Source organism: Bombina bombina, chromosome 2 (assembly GCF_027579735.1).
Source record: "Bombina bombina isolate aBomBom1 chromosome 2, aBomBom1.pri, whole genome shotgun sequence".
NCBI classification, from domain to species: domain Eukaryota; kingdom Metazoa; phylum Chordata; class Amphibia; order Anura; family Bombinatoridae; genus Bombina; species Bombina bombina.
In genome coordinates, this window is record NC_069500.1 from 112,277,789 (window position 1) to 112,297,788 (window position 20,000).

The following is a 20,000-nucleotide window of genomic DNA, read 5'->3' on the forward strand; positions in this document are numbered from 1 at the left end:
GGTGTTATTTCAATGCCTCTTCTTACTGTGGTTATCTATTAATTTAAAATATCTTTACTTTCTACTAAATATAATATACTAAATCTCTATGGTGAAACCACTAAAACCAACACAAATAAATTGTGAAATAAACTCTATGAGAGGGTCTCCAATATTTGCCAAACAGTTTATTTAGGAATCAATATATGTTAATAAGAAGATAAATATTTACAGGTATATATATAAATCTATTTTACAGATACAGTGCACAATTTAAGATACAGGGCAACTTTACTACACTAACCCCAATTTGTGCAATACTGCTACACAGAATATTATCCCAGAAATACTTAGCCAGATTCTCTGTGTCCAACATCATCCATCTTTTAGCAGGAGCAGGATAAAAAAGAGGCAGAGGTTCTGGTGTTACAGTATTTTATACCCCAATTCAAAAGGGAGTGGCTTATCAAATGCCACTCATAGGCCATTGGGAGTGTACACCTAGACAGACACTAGACAAAAGAACTACTTGAATAAACCAGCTATTTCCAATATCCCTGTGATAAAATGTCACCACACTTACCTGCGTCCCTAACCTACAGCCTCACATGCTAACTTGTAAACAAACACACTGAGCCTAGTGTTATGTCAATGCCTCTTCTTACCTGCATGCCTAACCTACAGCCACACACGCTAACTTCTAACCAAACATGCTGAGCCTAGTGTTATGTAAATGCCTCTTCTTACCTGCATGCCTAACCTACAGCCACACGCGCTAACTTCTAACCAAACACACTGAGCCTGGTGTTATGTCAATGCCTCTTCTTACCTGCGCCCCTAACCTACAGTCACACACGCTAACTTCTAACCAAACACACTGAGCCTGGTGTTACAGCCACACATGCTAACTTCTAACCAAACACACTGAGCCTGATGTTATGTCAATGCCTCTTCTTACCTGTGCCCCTAACCTACAGTCACACACGCTAACTTCTAACCAAACACACTGAGCCTGGTGTTACAGCCACACACGCTAACTTCTAACCAAACAAACTGAGCCTGGTGTTATGTCAATGCCTCTTCTTACCTGCACCCCTAACCTACAGCCACACATGCTAACTTCTAACCAAACACACTGAGCCTAGTGTTATGTCAATGCCTCTTCTTACCTGCATGCCTAACCTAAAGTCACACACGCTAACTTCTAACCCAACACACTGAGCCTAGTGTTATGTCAATGCCTCTTCTTACCTGCACCCCTAACCTACAGCCACACATGCTAACTTCTAACCAAACACACTGAGCCTGGTGTTATGTCAATGCCTCTTCTTACCTGCACCCCTAACCTACAGCCACACATGCTAACTTCTAACCAAACACACTGAGCCTAGTGTTATGTCAATGCCTCTTCTTACCTGCATGCCTAACCTAAAGTCACACACGCTAACTTCTAACCCAACACACTGAGCCTAGTGTTATGTCAATGCCTCTTCTTACCTGCATGCCTAACCTACAGCCACACACACTAACTTCTAACCAAACACACTGAGCCTGGTGTTATGTCAATGCCTCTTCTTACCTGCGCCCCTAACCTACAGTCACACACGCTAACCTCTAACCAAACACACTGAGCCTGGTGTTACAGCCACACATGCTAACTTCTAACCAAACACAATGAGCCTAGTGTTATGTCAATGCCTCTTCTTACCTGCGCCCCTAACCTACAGCCACACACGCTAACTTCTAACCAAACACACTGAGCCTGGTGTTATGTCAATGCCTCTTCTTACCTGGGCCCCTAACCTACAGTCACACATGCTAACTTGTAAACAAACACACTGAGCCTAGTGTTATGTCAATGCCTCTTCTTACCTGCATGGCTAACCTACAGCCACACACGCTAACTTCTAACCAAACACACTGAGCCTGGCGTTACAGCCACACACGCTAACTTCTAACCAAACACACTGAGCCTGGTGTTATGTCAATGCCTCTTCTTACCTGCATGCCTAACCTACAGCCACACATGCTAACTTCTAACCAAACACACTGAGCCTGGTGTTATGTCAATGCCTCTTCTTACCTGCATGCCTAACCTACAACCACACATGCTAACTTCTAACCAAACACACTGAGCCTGGTGTTACAGCCACACACGCTAACTTCTAACCAAACACACTGAGCCTGCTGTTACAGCTACACACACTAACTTCTAACCAAACACAATGAGCCTGGTGTTATGTCAATGCCTCTTCTTACCTGCATCCCCAATCTACAGCCACACACGCTAACTTCTAACCAAACACACTGAGCCTGGTGTTATGTCAATGCCTCTTCTTACCTGAATCCCTAACCTACAGTCACACACACCAACTTCTAACCAAACACACTGAGCCTGGTGTTATGTCAATGCCTCTTCTTACCTGCATCCCTAACCTACAGTGACACACACTAACTTCTAACCAAACACGCTGAGCCTGGTGTTATGTCAATGCCTCTCCTTACCTGCATCCCTAACCTTCTTACCTGTGCCCCTGACCTACAGTCACACATGCTAATTTGTAAACAAACACACTGAGCCTAGTGTTATGTCAATGCCTCTTCATACCTGCATCCCTGCATCCCTAACCTACAGCCACACACGCTAAATTCTAACCAAACACACTGAGCCTGGTGTTACAGCCACACACGCTTACTTCTAACCAAACACACTGAGCCTGGTGTTATGTCAATGCCTCTTCTTACCTGTGCCCCTAACCTACAGTCACACACGCTAACTTCTAACCAAACACGCTGAGTCTGGTGTTATGTAAATGCCTCTCCTTACCTGCATCCCTAACCTACAGCCACACACGCTAACTTCTAACCAAACACACTGAGCCTGCTGTTACAGCTACACACACTAACTTCTAACCAAACACAATGAGCCTGGTGTTATGTCAATGCCTCTTCTTACCTGCATCCCCAATCTACAGCCACACACGCTAACTTCTAACCAAACACACTGAGCCTGGTGTTATGTCAATGCCTCTTCTTACCTGAATCCCTAACCTACAGTCACACACACCAACTTCTAACCAAACACACTGAGCCTGGTGTTATGTCAATGCCTCTTCTTACCTGCATCCCTAACCTACAGTGACACACACTAACTTCTAACCAAACACGCTGAGCCTGGTGTTATGTCAATGCCTCTCCTTACCTGCATCCCTAACCTTCTTACCTGTGCCCCTGACCTACAGTCACACATGCTAATTTGTAAACAAACACACTGAGCCTAGTGTTATGTCAATGCCTCTTCATACCTGCATCCCTGCATCCCTAACCTACAGCCACACACGCTAAATTCTAACCAAACACACTGAGCCTGGTGTTACAGCCACACACGCTTACTTCTAACCAAACACACTGAGCCTGGTGTTATGTCAATGCCTCTTCTTACCTGTGCCCCTAACCTACAGTCACACACGCTAACTTCTAACCAAACACGCTGAGTCTGGTGTTATGTAAATGCCTCTCCTTACCTGCATCCCTAACCTACAGCCACACACGCTAACTTCTAACCAAACACGCTGAGCCTGGTGTTATGTCAATGCCTCTTCTTACCTGCGTCCCTAACCTACAGCCACACGCGAACTTCTAACAAAACACGCTGAGCCTGGTGTTATGTCAATGCCTCTTCTTACCTGCATCCCTAAGCTACAGCCACACACGCTAACTTCTAACCAAGCACGCTGAGCCTGGTGTTATGTTAATGCCTCTTCTTACCTGCGTCCCTAACCTACAGCCACACACGCTAACTTCTAACCAAACACACTGAGCCTGGTGTTGTCAATGCCTCTTCTTACCTGCGTCCCTAACCTACAGCCGCACATGCTAACTTGAAAACAAACACACTGAGCCTAGTGTTATGTCAATGCCTCTTCTTACCTGCATGCCTAACCTACAGCCACACACGCTAACTTCTAACAAAACACACTGAGCCTGGTGTTATGTCAATGCCTCTTCTTACCTGCGTCCCTAACCTACAGCTACACACGCTAACTTCTAACCAAACACACTGAGCCTGGTGTTAGGTCAATGCCTCTTCTTACCTGCGCCCCTAACCTACAGCCACACACGCTAACTTCTAACCAAACACACTGAGCCTGGTGTTATGTCAATGCCTCTTCTTACCTGCGTCCCTAACCTACAGCCACACATGCTAACTTCTAACCAAACACTCTGAGCCTGGTGTTATGTCAATGCCTCTTCTTACCTGCGTCCCTAACCTACAGCCACACACGCTAACTTCTAACCAAACACACTGAGCCTGGTGTTATGTCAATGCCTCTTCTTACCTGCGTCCCTAACCTACAGCCACACATGCTAACTTCTAACCAAACACACTGAGCCTGGTGTTATGTCAATGCCTCTTCTTACCTGCGTCCCTAACCTACAGCCACACACGCTAACTTCTAACCAAACACACTGAGCCTGGTGTTATTTCAATGCCTCTTCTTACTGTGGTTATCTATTAATTTAAAATATCTTTACTTTCTACTAAATATAATATACTAAATCTCTATGGTGAAACCACTAAAACCAACACAAATAAATTGTGAAATAAACTCTATGAGAGGGTCTCCAATATTTGCCAAACAGTTTATTTAGGAATCAATATATGTTAATAAGAAGATAAATATTTACAGGTATATATATAAATCTATTTTACAGATACAGTGCACAATTTAAGATACAGGGCAACTTTACTACACTAACCCCAATTTGTGCAATACTGCTACACAGAATATTATCCCAGAAATACTTAGCCAGATTCTCTGTGTCCAACATCATCCATCTTTTAGCAGGAGCAGGATAAAAAAGAGGCAGAGGTTCTGGTGTTACAGTATTTTATACCCCAATTCAAAAGGGAGTGGCTTATCAAATGCCACTCATAGGCCATTGGGAGTGTACACCTAGACAGACACTAGACAAAAGAACTACTTGAATAAACCAGCTATTTCCAATATCCCTGTGATAAAATGTCACCACACTTACCTGCGTCCCTAACCTACAGCCTCACATGCTAACTTGTAAACAAACACACTGAGCCTAGTGTTATGTCAATGCCTCTTCTTACCTGCATGCCTAACCTACAGCCACACACGCTAACTTCTAACCAAACATGCTGAGCCTAGTGTTATGTAAATGCCTCTTCTTACCTGCATGCCTAACCTACAGCCACACGCGCTAACTTCTAACCAAACACACTGAGCCTGGTGTTATGTCAATGCCTCTTCTTACCTGCGCCCCTAACCTACAGTCACACACGCTAACTTCTAACCAAACACACTGAGCCTGGTGTTACAGCCACACATGCTAACTTCTAACCAAACACACTGAGCCTGATGTTATGTCAATGCCTCTTCTTACCTGTGCCCCTAACCTACAGTCACACACGCTAACTTCTAACCAAACACACTGAGCCTGGTGTTACAGCCACACACGCTAACTTCTAACCAAACAAACTGAGCCTGATGTTATGTCAATGCCTCTTCTTACCTGCACCCCTAACCTACAGCCACACATGCTAACTTCTAACCAAACACACTGAGCCTGGTGTTATGTCAATGCCTCTTCTTACCTGCACCCCTAACCTACAGCCACACATGCTAACTTCTAACCAAACACACTGAGCCTAGTGTTATGTCAATGCCTCTTCTTACCTGCATGCCTAACCTAAAGTCACACACGCTAACTTCTAACCCAACACACTGAGCCTAGTGTTATGTCAATGCCTCTTCTTACCTGCATGCCTAACCTACAGCCACACACACTAACTTCTAACCAAACACACTGAGCCTGGTGTTATGTCAATGCCTCTTCTTACCTGCGCCCCTAACCTACAGTCACACACGCTAACCTCTAACCAAACACACTGAGCCTGGTGTTACAGCCACACATGCTAACTTCTAACCAAACACAATGAGCCTAGTGTTATGTCAATGCCTCTTCTTACCTGCGCCCCTAACCTACAGCCACACACGCTAACTTCTAACCAAACACACTGAGCCTGGTGTTATGTCAATGCCTCTTCTTACCTGGGCCCCTAACCTACAGTCACACATGCTAACTTGTAAACAAACACACTGAGCCTAGTGTTATGTCAATGCCTCTTCTTACCTGCATGGCTAACCTACAGCCACACACGCTAACTTCTAACCAAACACAATGAGCATGGCGTTACAGCCACACACGCTAACTTCTAACCAAACACACTGAGCCTGGTGTTATGTCAATGCCTCTTCTTACCTGCATGCCTAACCTACAGCCACACATGCTAACTTCTAACCAAACACACTGAGCCTGGTGTTATGTCAATGCCTCTTCTTACCTGCATGCCTAACCTACAGCCACACATGCTAACTTCTAACCAAACACACTGAGCCTGGTGTTACAGCCACACACGCTAACTTCTAACCAAACACACTGAGCCTGCTGTTACAGCTACACACGCTAACTTCTAACCAAACACAATGAGCCTGGTGTTATGTCAATGCCTCTTCTTACCTGCATCCCCAATCTACAGCCACACACGCTAACTTCTAACCAAACACACTGAGCCTGTCTCTTCTTACCTGAATCCCTAACCTACAGTCACACACACCAACTTCTAACCAAACACACTGAGCCTGGTGTTATGTCAATGCCTCTTCTTACCTGCATCCCTAACCTACAGTGACACACACTAACTTCTAACCAAACACGCTGAGCCTGGTGTTATGTCAATGCCTCTCCTTACCTGCATCCCTAACCTTCTTGCCTGTGCCCCTGACCTACAGTCACACATGCTAATTTGTAAACAAACACACTGAGCCTAGTGTTATGTCAATGCCTCTTCATACCTGCATCCCTGCATCCCTAACCTACAGCCACACACGCTAAATTCTAACCAAACACACTGAGCCTGGTGTTACAGCCACACACGCTTACTTCTAACCAAACACACTGAGCCTGGTGTTATGTCAATGCCTCTTCTTACCTGTGCCCCTAACCTACAGTCACACACGCTAACTTCTAACCAAACACGCTGAGTCTGGTGTTATGTAAATGCCTCTCCTTACCTGCATCCCTAACCTACAGCCACACACGCTAACTTCTAACCAAACACGCTGAGCCTGGTGTTATGTCAATGCCTCTTCTTACCTGCGTCCCTAACCTACAGCCACACGCGAACTTCTAACCAAACACACTGAGCCTGGTGTTGTCAATGCCTCTTCTTACCTGCGTCCCTAATCTACAGCCGCACATGCTAACTTGAAAACAAACACACTGAGCCTAGTGTTATGTCAATGCCTCTTCTTACCTGCATGCCTAACCTACAGCCACACACGCTAACTTCTAACAAAACACACTGAGCCTGGTGTTATGTCAATGCCTCTTCTTACCTGCGTCCCTAACCTACAGCTACACACGCTAACTTCTAACCAAACACACTGAGCCTGGTGTTAGGTCAATGCCTCTTCTTACCTGCGCCCCTAACCTACAGCCACACACGCTAACTTCTAACCAAACACACTGAGCCTGGTGTTATGTCAATGCCTCTTCTTACCTGCGTCCCTAACCTACAGCCACACATGCTAACTTCTAACCAAACACACTGAGCCTGGTGTTATGTCAATGCCTCTTCTTACCTGCGTCCCTAACCTACAGCCACACACGCTAACTTCTAACCAAACACACTGAGCCTGGTGTTATGTCAATGCCTCTTCTTACCTGCGCCCCTAACCTACAGTCACACACGCTAACCTCTAACCAAACACACTGAGCCTGGTGTTACAGCCACACATGCTAACTTCTAACCAAACACAATGAGCCTAGTGTTATGTCAATGCCTCTTCTTACCTGCGCCCCTAACCTACAGCCACACACGCTAACTTCTAACCAAACACACTGAGCCTGGTGTTATGTCAATGCCTCTTCTTACCTGGGCCCCTAACCTACAGTCACACATGCTAACTTGTAAACAAACACACTGAGCCTAGTGTTATGTCAATGCCTCTTCTTACCTGCATGGCTAACCTACAGCCACACACGCTAACTTCTAACCAAACACAATGAGCATGGCGTTACAGCCACACACGCTAACTTCTAACCAAACACACTGAGCCTGGTGTTATGTCAATGCCTCTTCTTACCTGCATGCCTAACCTACAGCCACACATGCTAACTTCTAACCAAACACACTGAGCCTGGTGTTATGTCAATGCCTCTTCTTACCTGCATGCCTAACCTACAGCCACACATGCTAACTTCTAACCAAACACACTGAGCCTGGTGTTACAGCCACACACGCTAACTTCTAACCAAACACACTGAGCCTGCTGTTACAGCTACACACGCTAACTTCTAACCAAACACAATGAGCCTGGTGTTATGTCAATGCCTCTTCTTACCTGCATCCCCAATCTACAGCCACACACGCTAACTTCTAACCAAACACACTGAGCCTGTCTCTTCTTACCTGAATCCCTAACCTACAGTCACACACACCAACTTCTAACCAAACACACTGAGCCTGGTGTTATGTCAATGCCTCTTCTTACCTGCATCCCTAACCTACAGTGACACACACTAACTTCTAACCAAACACGCTGAGCCTGGTGTTATGTCAATGCCTCTCCTTACCTGCATCCCTAACCTTCTTGCCTGTGCCCCTGACCTACAGTCACACATGCTAATTTGTAAACAAACACACTGAGCCTAGTGTTATGTCAATGCCTCTTCATACCTGCATCCCTGCATCCCTAACCTACAGCCACACACGCTAAATTCTAACCAAACACACTGAGCCTGGTGTTACAGCCACACACGCTTACTTCTAACCAAACACACTGAGCCTGGTGTTATGTCAATGCCTCTTCTTACCTGTGCCCCTAACCTACAGTCACACACGCTAACTTCTAACCAAACACGCTGAGTCTGGTGTTATGTAAATGCCTCTCCTTACCTGCATCCCTAACCTACAGCCACACACGCTAACTTCTAACCAAACACGCTGAGCCTGGTGTTATGTCAATGCCTCTTCTTACCTGCGTCCCTAACCTACAGCCACACGCGAACTTCTAACCAAACACACTGAGCCTGGTGTTGTCAATGCCTCTTCTTACCTGCGTCCCTAATCTACAGCCGCACATGCTAACTTGAAAACAAACACACTGAGCCTAGTGTTATGTCAATGCCTCTTCTTACCTGCATGCCTAACCTACAGCCACACACGCTAACTTCTAACAAAACACACTGAGCCTGGTGTTATGTCAATGCCTCTTCTTACCTGCGTCCCTAACCTACAGCTACACACGCTAACTTCTAACCAAACACACTGAGCCTGGTGTTATGTCAATGCCTCTTCTTACCTGCGCCCCTAACCTACAGCCACACACGCTAACTTCTAACCAAACACACTGAGCCTGGTGTTATGTCAATGCCTCTTCTTACCTGCGTCCCTAACCTACAGCCACACATGCTAACTTCTAACCAAACACACTGAGCCTGGTGTTATGTCAATGCCTCTTCTTACCTGCGTCCCTAACCTACAGCCACACACGCTAACTTCTAACCAAACACACTGAGCCTGGTGTTATGTCAATGCCTCTTCTTACCTGCGTCCCTAACCTACAGCCACACATGCTAACTTCTAACCAAACACACTGAGCCTGGTGTTATGTCAATGCCTCTTCTTACCTGCGTCCCTAACCTACAGCCACACACGCTAACTTCTAACCAAACACACTGAGCCTGGTGTTATTTCAATGCCTCTTCTTACTGTGGTTATCTATTAATTTAAAATATCTTTACTTTCTACTAAATATAATATACTAAATCTCTATGGTGAAACCACTAAAACCAACACAAATAAATTGTGAAATAAACTCTATGAGAGGGTCTCCAATATTTGCCAAACAGTTTATTTAGGAATCAATATATGTTAATAAGAAGATAAATATTTACAGGTATATATATAAATCTATTTTACAGATACAGTGCACAATTTAAGATACAGGGCAACTTTACTACACTAACCCCAATTTGTGCAATACTGCTACACAGAATATTATCCCAGAAATACTTAGCCAGATTCTCTGTGTCCAACATCATCCATCTTTTAGCAGGAGCAGGATAAAAAAGAGGCAGAGGTTCTGGTGTTACAGTATTTTATACCCCAATTCAAAAGGGAGTGGCTTATCAAATGCCACTCATAGGCCATTGGGAGTGTACACCTAGACAGACACTAGACAAAAGAACTACTTGAATAAACCAGCTATTTCCAATATCCCTGTGATAAAATGTCACCACACTTACCTGCGTCCCTAACCTACAGCCTCACATGCTAACTTGTAAACAAACACACTGAGCCTAGTGTTATGTCAATGCCTCTTCTTACCTGCATGCCTAACCTACAGCCACACACGCTAACTTCTAACCAAACATGCTGAGCCTAGTGTTATGTAAATGCCTCTTCTTACCTGCATGCCTAACCTACAGCCACACGCGCTAACTTCTAACCAAACACACTGAGCCTGGTGTTATGTCAATGCCTCTTCTTACCTGCGCCCCTAACCTACAGTCACACACGCTAACTTCTAACCAAACACACTGAGCCTGGTGTTACAGCCACACATGCTAACTTCTAACCAAACACACTGAGCCTGATGTTATGTCAATGCCTCTTCTTACCTGTGCCCCTAACCTACAGTCACACACGCTAACTTCTAACCAAACACACTGAGCCTGGTGTTACAGCCACACACGCTAACTTCTAACCAAACAAACTGAGCCTGATGTTATGTCAATGCCTCTTCTTACCTGCACCCCTAACCTACAGCCACACATGCTAACTTCTAACCAAACACACTGAGCCTGGTGTTATGTCAATGCCTCTTCTTACCTGCACCCCTAACCTACAGCCACACATGCTAACTTCTAACCAAACACACTGAGCCTAGTGTTATGTCAATGCCTCTTCTTACCTGCATGCCTAACCTAAAGTCACACACACTAACTTCTAACCCAACACACTGAGCCTAGTGTTATGTCAATGCCTCTTCTTACCTGCATGCCTAACCTACAGCCACACACACTAACTTCTAACCAAACACACTGAGCCTGGTGTTATGTCAATGCCTCTTCTTACCTGCGCCCCTAACCTACAGTCACACACGCTAACCTCTAACCAAACACACTGAGCCTGGTGTTACAGCCACACATGCTAACTTCTAACCAAACACAATGAGCCTAGTGTTATGTCAATGCCTCTTCTTACCTGCGCCCCTAACCTACAGCCACACACGCTAACTTCTAACCAAACACACTGAGCCTGGTGTTATGTCAATGCCTCTTCTTACCTGGGCCCCTAACCTACAGTCACACATGCTAACTTGTAAACAAACACACTGAGCCTAGTGTTATGTCAATGCCTCTTCTTACCTGCATGGCTAACCTACAGCCACACACGCTAACTTCTAACCAAACACAATGAGCATGGCGTTACAGCCACACACGCTAACTTCTAACCAAACACACTGAGCCTGGTGTTATGTCAATGCCTCTTCTTACCTGCATGCCTAACCTACAGCCACACACGCTAACTTCTAACCAAACACACTGAGCCTGGTGTTATGTCAATGCCTCTTCTTACCTGCATGGCTAACCTACAGCCACACACGCTAACTTCTAACCAAACACACTGAGCCTGGCGTTACAGCCACACACGCTAACTTCTAACCAAACACACTGAGCCTGGTGTTATGTCAATGCCTCTTCTTACCTGCGTCCCTAACCTACAGCCACACACGCTAACTTCTAACCAAACACACTGAGCCTGGCGTTACAGCCACACACGCTAACTTCTAACCAAACACACTGAGCCTGGTGTTATGTCAATGCCTCTTCTTACCTGCGTCCCTAACCTACAGCCACACACGCTAACTTCTAACCAAACACACTGAGCCTGGTGTTATTTCAATGCCTCTTCTTACTGTGGTTATCTATTAATTTAAAATATCTTTACTTTCTACTAAATATAATATACTAAATCTCTATGGTGAAACCACTAAAACCAACACAAATAAATTGTGAAATAAACTCTATGAGAGGGTCTCCAATATTTGCCAAACAGTTTATTTAGGAATCAATATATGTTAATAAGAAGATAAATATTTACAGGTATATATATAAATCTATTTTACAGATACAGTGCACAATTTAAGATACAGGGCAACTTTACTACACTAACCCCAATTTGTGCAATACTGCTACACAGAATATTATCCCAGAAATACTTAGCCAGATTCTCTGTGTCCAACATCATCCATCTTTTAGCAGGAGCAGGATAAAAAAGAGACAGAGGTTCTGGTGTTACAGTATTTTATACCCCAATTCAAAAGGGAGTGGCTTATCAAATGCCACTCACAGGCCATTGGGAGTGTACACCTAGACAGACACTAGACAAAAGAACTACTTGAATAAACCAGCTATTTCCAATATCCCTGTGATAAAATGTCACCACACTTACCTGCGTCCCTAACCTACAGCCTCACATGCTAACTTGTAAACAAACACACTGAGCCTAGTGTTATGTCAATGCCTCTTCTTACCTGCATGCCTAACCTACAGCCACACACGCTAACTTCTAACCAAACATGCTGAGCCTAGTGTTATGTAAATGCCTCTTCTTACCTGCATGCCAAACCTACAGCCACACACGCGCTAACTTCTAACCAAACACACTGAGCCTGGTGTTACAGCCACACATGCTAACTTCTAACCAAACACACTGAGCCTGGTGTTATGTCAATGCCTCTTCTTACCTGCGCCCCTAACCTACAGTCACACATGCTAACTTCTAACCAAACACACTGAGCCTGGTGTTATGTCAATGCCTCTTCTTACCTGCGCCCCTAACCTACAGCCACACATGCTAACTTCTAACCAAACACACTGAGCCTGGTGTTATGTCAATGCCTCTTCTTACCTGCGTCCCTAACCTACAGCCACACACGCTAACTTCTAACCCAACACACTGAGCCTGGTGTTATGTCAATGCCTCTTCTTACCTGCATGCCTAACCTACAGCCACACACGCTAACTTCTAACCAAACACACTGAGCCTGGTTTTATGTCAATGCCTCTTCTTACCTGCGTCCCTAACCTACAGCCACACACGCTAACTTGTAAACAAACACACAGAGCCTGGTGTTATGTCAATGCCTCTTCTTACCTGCGTCCCTAACCTACAGTCACACATGCTAACTTGTAAACAAACACACTGAGCTGCAAACAAGGGTATTTTAGCCCTTAGTAATTTTCCTTGGACATACACAAAACACAGAAATGGACTGAACTCCCATAGGAGTGGGTGCACATCCCATCTGACTGACAATACCCACAGCTATGGGTGCTCATCTTGCACTCAGATCTTTGGGCTAATATCAATGACCCAAAGTCAGTCTCTAAGTCTCAGTCTCTCTCTCTCAGTCTCTCTCTCTCAGTCTCTCTCTCTCAGTCTCTCTCTCTCTCTCTCTCTCTCTCTCGGGAAAATGGCTAATTGGGCCCAATTTAGACATTTCCACTGAGGGGTGTACTCACTTTTGTTGCCAACAGTTTAGACATTAATGGCTGTGTTGAGTTATTTTGAGGGGACAGCAAATTTACACTGTTATACAGGCTGTACACTCACTACTTTACATTGTAGCAAAGTGTAATTTCTTCAGTGTTGTCACATGAAAAGATCTATATAATCTGTCTTTTTATCTATCTGTCTATCTATCACCTATCTCTCTTTGTCTGTCTATCTATCTATCATCTCTCTCTGTCAGTCTATCTATTTATCACATATCTCTCTGTCAGTCTATCTATATATCTATCTATCTGTCATCTATCTCTGTCTGTCTATATATCTTTTTCATCTAAATTTATGTTTTTCTTTTGAAGATGGCTCACATGTGTGCAAATTTGTTATTAATGACCCTGAAAAGAAAAACTTTATGATCAGAGGACTATATGCCAACACAAAATATGAAATTAGAGTAACTGCATTGACTGGTGGCGGAGAAAGCCCATATGAAATCAAGAATATGCAAACTCCTTCAAACTGTGAGTAAACATCATCCCAACTTTTCTAATGTTTTTAAAATGCGCTATTTAGAAAAAAATAAAAATAAGTTAATTGTTTTCTAACACAAATTTAAAATCAGTGTTCATTTTGCATATACATTAAATCTAATTTTCAAACAAATTAAACTATTCTGTTGGTGAATGCTTTATTATTTGTTGGCATTAGTAATTGACAGTTTTTACCGCATAAATGGTTCCTGCAGACTTTTCTTAGCCATTGTTATACACCAAATGGTTTTACCAAAGTTCTCTTTATTCAGTATTAGCTAGCTTGTTATGATTGTTTAAGATTTAAAGGGACATAAAACCCACACATTTTATTTCATGATTCAGATAGAGCACATCATTTTAAACAACTTTCCAATTTACTTCTATTATTTAATTTGCTTTGTTCTCTTGGTATCCTTTTGTTGGAAAGAATACTTAGGTATGCTCAGGAGCAGCAATACACTACAGGTAGCTAGTTGCTGATTGGTGGCTGCACATATATGCCTACTGTCATTGGTTCATCTGTGTTCAGCTAGCTCCCACTAGTACATTGCTGCTCCTTCAACAAAGAATACAAAAGGAATGAAGCAAAGTTCCAAGAACATTTGTAATAATTATCTTGAGCATGTGCAATATACTCTGGGATATAAATATGAATATATGGTCTAGATTCATTAAACAATATTGATCAATATTATGTGATTCATCACTAGTGGGCAGAATAGAAATGTAATAAAAATCGCTACCGCAACATCTAGAAACCTTGTTTAGCAATCCCATTCTTATCTTAGACCACATTTGTTTGTATTTTTAAGTTACAGTACTTCCATCTTCTTAAAATGAGATTTCTATTGGCAATCACTTCTTCGTGACCAGGATTTAACTGATTTAGAACGATTGTGATTATTTTGAGAAAAAACTGCCTGTCACATATACAGTATCACAAGTACAAGATGCAAAAACTAGCAGAAATAATTATCATGCTTTTCAAAGATGGTTTTGCTGGGATTTCCCAAACTTTCATTTAACCAAAAGATATGTGGCCTCGGCTTAGCACCTATATTCCCCTCTCTCTGTATGGTCATCCCTGTCCCAACATTCAGTATGTCCTATATATAAAAAAACCCACTATATACTCCACCTCCTGATACCATAAATGCTTCTTCATAAACTAAATACAGACTGTTTATTGCACCTTCTCTTACCCTCACCCCTGTTAAAATTGTTGCCCCCCCACCCCCAGATGGTGGGGCGCAGAGTGGTGCCCCTCTCGTCCTGCCAAAGGGCAGGCTCGTCTGCATTTTAGAGGTTAAAACAGCTTAGCCATTACATTTAACATTTACAGATATGATATCAAAATTAGGCTTTTAGTCTTGCTTTTCAAATACAGATTTAGTTTGGTGCACTATAATGCTAAACAAGAAAAACAGAAAAAATATAAGTGTTTTTCAGGGCACTTTAACTGTCATTTGTACACATAAAAGTTACATAAAATTGTGTCCATCCTTTTTCTTTTTTATCACTTTTTGCTTTTCATTATAACATTTAATTGTTTAAAGGGACAGCCTTCTTCACAATTTTTATTGTTTAAAAAGATAGATAATAATTTATTACCTATTCCCCAGTTCTGCATAACCAACACGTTTATATTCATACACTTTTTACCTCTGTGATTACCTTGTATCTTAGCCTCTACAGACTGCCCCTTATCTCAGTTCTTCTGACAGACTTGCATTTTAGCCAATCATCGCTAACTCATAAATAACCCCTAGGGGGATGAGCACAATGTTAGCTATATGACACACATCAACTAGCACTTTCTAACTGTGAAAAACTGTCGAAATGCACTGAGATAAGAGACGGCCTTTAACAGCTTAGAAATCAGTTTGAGCTTACTTAGGTTAAACTTTCAACAAAGAATACCAAGAGAAAAAGCAACTTTAATGATAAAAGTAAATTTGAAAGTTGTTTAAAATTGCATGCCCTATCCAAATCATGAACGTTTAAAGGGATAGTCTAGTCAAAAATAAACCTTCATGATTCAGATAGAGCATGCAATTTTAAGCAACACTCTAATTTACTCCTATTATCAATTTTTTATTTGTTCTCTGGGTATCTTTATTTGAAAAAGCTGGAAAGTAAGCATAGGATCCTGCCCATTTTTGGTTAAGCACCTGGGTAGTGCTTGCTGATTGGATGACTACATTTAGACACCAATCAGCAAGTGCTACTCAGGTACTAAACCAAAAATGGGCCAGCTCTAAGCTTACATTCCAGCTTTTTAAAGTAAAGATACCAAGAGAACGAAGAAAAAAATGATATGAGTATATTATAGAGTTGCTTAAAATTGCATGCTCTATCTGAATAATGAAAGTTGAATTTTGACTATACTATCCCTTTAATTTTGACTTGACTGTCCCTTTAAGCATACTTTCCTTTAATACATCTCTAGCTGTAAACCAAATAATATATATAATACTTATGAAATCACTGGTTTGTTTTGCAGCTCAAGGGGTCTTTTTGGCAATTATCCTTCCTGTGATCATCTTTTCCATAATTGTACTAATTTTATCAATTATGACATACTGGAAGAGAAGATGGTAAGACATTTTACTTTATAATTGTTTTATTATTATAGTGATAAATATAATGTGAATATAAAATTGATCAATAATAGTATTCCCTTATATTCCCACCTATAAGAAGGAATTGGAAAGTAACAAACATTTTTTTTTTTTTGCTGGATACATAAGAGGATTTTTTTTTTATTATTCAAATGTAACTGAAACCTGTTGCATTCCCTTATCAGGATGTGTTTGTTTTGTTTTTTAGCAAAAATAAATAAATAAAAAGTTTCTTCTGTAATAATAATGTGTATAGCTGCTAATGTAACTGCTAAGGACAGTGTATACTTGTCTGTGTAATACAAGGGATGATATTATTTAAATGAAAAAGTCATTTTCCATTTGAGAACATTTGTATTATTTAACATGTGCAGATTTATTTCTCTCTTTTGCTTCCTCATCCTCAGACCATGAATTTGTAGCATTACTAAAGATAACAATACCATGTATTTCTGTTAGAGTTCGCCATCCCTGGTACATCTACACGGATAATTATAGGTTGCGCCAGTTAGTAACTTTGGTTTGAATAAATTGTATTGTATCTGTTAAATAAACGTTGTCTATGCTAATTCTAATGTTATCTATTACCCTGCGCCCAGTGTAATACATCATCCTTTTAAATACTTCCTAATCTTGTAATGTTTAATCATTTAAGATTTCCATTATTAAAGTCCTTACATACTTTCCTTGCCACCAATGACTGAAGTAAACCATACAACTATTAATATCCATTATCCATTACCCTTAACCTCATTTTGTCTTCTGCAAGTGACATAAACCTGCACAATGGTCCATAGCACTGAACAACAAACTTATAATATCTTCCACTCATGCATCAACCACACATTAGCATTATCCCTTCAGATGTATCTGCTCCAAAAAAAACACATTGCTAGACAATAACCATTGTATTCAATTCAGCCCATCTAACTCCAGAAATACTCCTTTTTATGTAGTGTCTTTGCAAGATTACATATTGAAGCCAATTTCTTGCTAAGTTACTTCTACAATAGTATCCCTCCATCTAAAACCTATCAATGCATTTACCTTTATTCAGAAAAATGGCTTAAAATGATTGAGAAAGGGGCAGGAGGCCCGAAACGTTGCTCTCTGAATAAAGGTTTGCTTCTTATTTGAGTGCCACCTTCTACTTGTTTTCTTCAATTAAAATTATTTCCTGTGGCTGTGTAGAAACCCATATAGTCTTCAGTAGATGTAATCAGAGCATGTGTCAGACAAATACCCTTTAGCAAGTGGTGACCTAGATGTAGCCCAGGAGAATCCAGTTAAAAGATTGGGTATGATTTTAATCTATGCAAGACAATGTTAAAAGTGATTATATATTTTTTTTTCTAGGATACAAGAATATTGTTATCCAGTTATTCCTGATCCGAGAAAAGGCCAACTGCTCTCATTGGATGGATTAAAGGTAGGATATTATAAATAGTGTTTTCTCCCCATATATCATGTGACAGCCATCAGCCAATCACAAAATTCATGTGCTTTTGCACATGCTCAGTAGGATCTAGAGCCTCAGAAAGTGCACATATAAAAAAAGAGTGTGCACATTTTTATAATGGAATTATATTAGAAAGTTTTTTTAAATTGCATGCTCTCTTTGATTAATGAAACTTCCATTTTGACTTTCGTGTCTCTTTAAGTGTTGTGAAACCCATGGAGTAGAAAATGAATTAGGGAGGCAGCTGTAATAGACAAGGAATTTAGTGGTTAGTCAGCATGTTACAACAGTTAATCGAAAAACATTGAGGGATTAATTATGTAAGGGGTTAAAGACGGCATCTCACTGATATTTAAACTCAAATTTGTTATGTTTAAAGAAAAATGTTTTGAAGTTCTATTAGGTGATTATGATCCTTTAGATGTTAACACCAGTATATTTTTTCCATTCTTTAGGCAAATTCAGATAAAAAAGTGATGATACCTACTGCATGCATAACTCAAAGTGTCCAGATCGTAAATGTGCAAGAAGCAATAAAAGTGGAGAACTCTGAAGTAAACAAAAATTCAACAGACCTTCTACCTGGTTTAATACTTAATCATGTGGATGTTAATTATAAAAACTGCTGTCATTTGGAAGAAAGCACAGATTCAAATGCTTATACCGATGATACAGAGCATGAGAGCTCTGGAGTGGGAGATGTCTACAAAACATTCTCACAGCCACCGTTACAAACTTACATTGAGTTCTTCAATAATAACTATTGTATCTCTCCAGATGATGGGCTGGACATTTTACCAAATGGTTATAAACCTCAATTGGAACCTTCACAACCAACATATGCCCATACCAACCAGTTGCAGTCTTTAAGTTCCATGACAAATTTGAGTTTGATGATAACATCATCTGAAGATCTCCACAGCTTCACCAGTGATCAGAGTCCAACATCTACAACATCTTCCACCCTCTTACTTAAAGACTAAAGCAGCATTACAAGTATTTTTGTGGGACTTATAAAGCCAGACATATTACTTTGTAATATGGGTGTAGCAGGTGACAATTTTAGGAATATGTACAAATTGTTGTTACAAAGCTGGTAACTCTGAGACAATAAAATAGTTTGATATAAAGAAACCAACAATAAGCTCAAAGCACTTTATAGTGATCAGCAAAGGCATTACTCCTGGTAAGAATATAATCTATTACAGACAGTTTAATGGAACTGTGTACATTTGAAAATCTAGATTATTCTAAAACGTTAACTACATGGTTTTACAATGTAAATAATGTATATAAATTATGGCTGCTTGCTCTTAAGTAAATATGATCCTGTAATAATTCCATTGTGCAGTGGTGGTTCTTCAGTTTTTTTTTTTTGCTGTTGTTACGACCCTTGCGCTCTGTTTGGTACAAGGGCAAATTTGGAAATTGTTTTCCCACCACAATCCCTCTATTAGCCACACCCCTTAAACAAATCTATGTTTCAGAAACACCACTTCATCTAAGTATTAATGCATTTTAAATGGCACTGTGTCTGTTAAATTATTTTAAGATAGTAGAAAAATATTATGATTTCAAGTTTACTATCCATTTAAGCTGTATATATATATACATATATATATAGATAGATAGAGAAAGATTACTGATATCAATAGAAATATATTGCATATTCTGGTATTTTAAATATAAAAAAAATATGACTGTCAAAATAAACTTAACACTGTGCATGAGTAAATTAGCATACAATTTTTCAGTTTAGTGTCAAAGTTTGTTTTATGAAAAACATTAAAATA

General features: G+C 41.1%; 1 protein-coding gene across 2 annotated transcripts in view; it reads left to right on the forward strand.

Annotated features, from left to right (window-relative positions):
- Window positions 1–19,545, forward strand: part of LOC128648507 (oncostatin-M-specific receptor subunit beta) — a 161,267-nt gene extending 141,722 nt beyond the window's left edge. For both annotated transcript variants that reach the window (XM_053701219.1, XM_053701218.1), the window contains 4 exons: window positions 13,954–14,115; window positions 16,631–16,724; window positions 18,105–18,177; window positions 18,663–19,545. In XM_053701219.1, the coding sequence (XP_053557194.1) occupies window positions 13,954–14,115; window positions 16,631–16,724; window positions 18,105–18,177; window positions 18,663–19,190 (857 nt within the window). In that variant the 3' untranslated portion in view covers window positions 19,191–19,545. The remainder of the gene's footprint in view (window positions 1–13,953; window positions 14,116–16,630; window positions 16,725–18,104; window positions 18,178–18,662) is intronic.
- The last annotated feature ends 455 nt before the right edge of the window (window positions 19,546–20,000 follow it).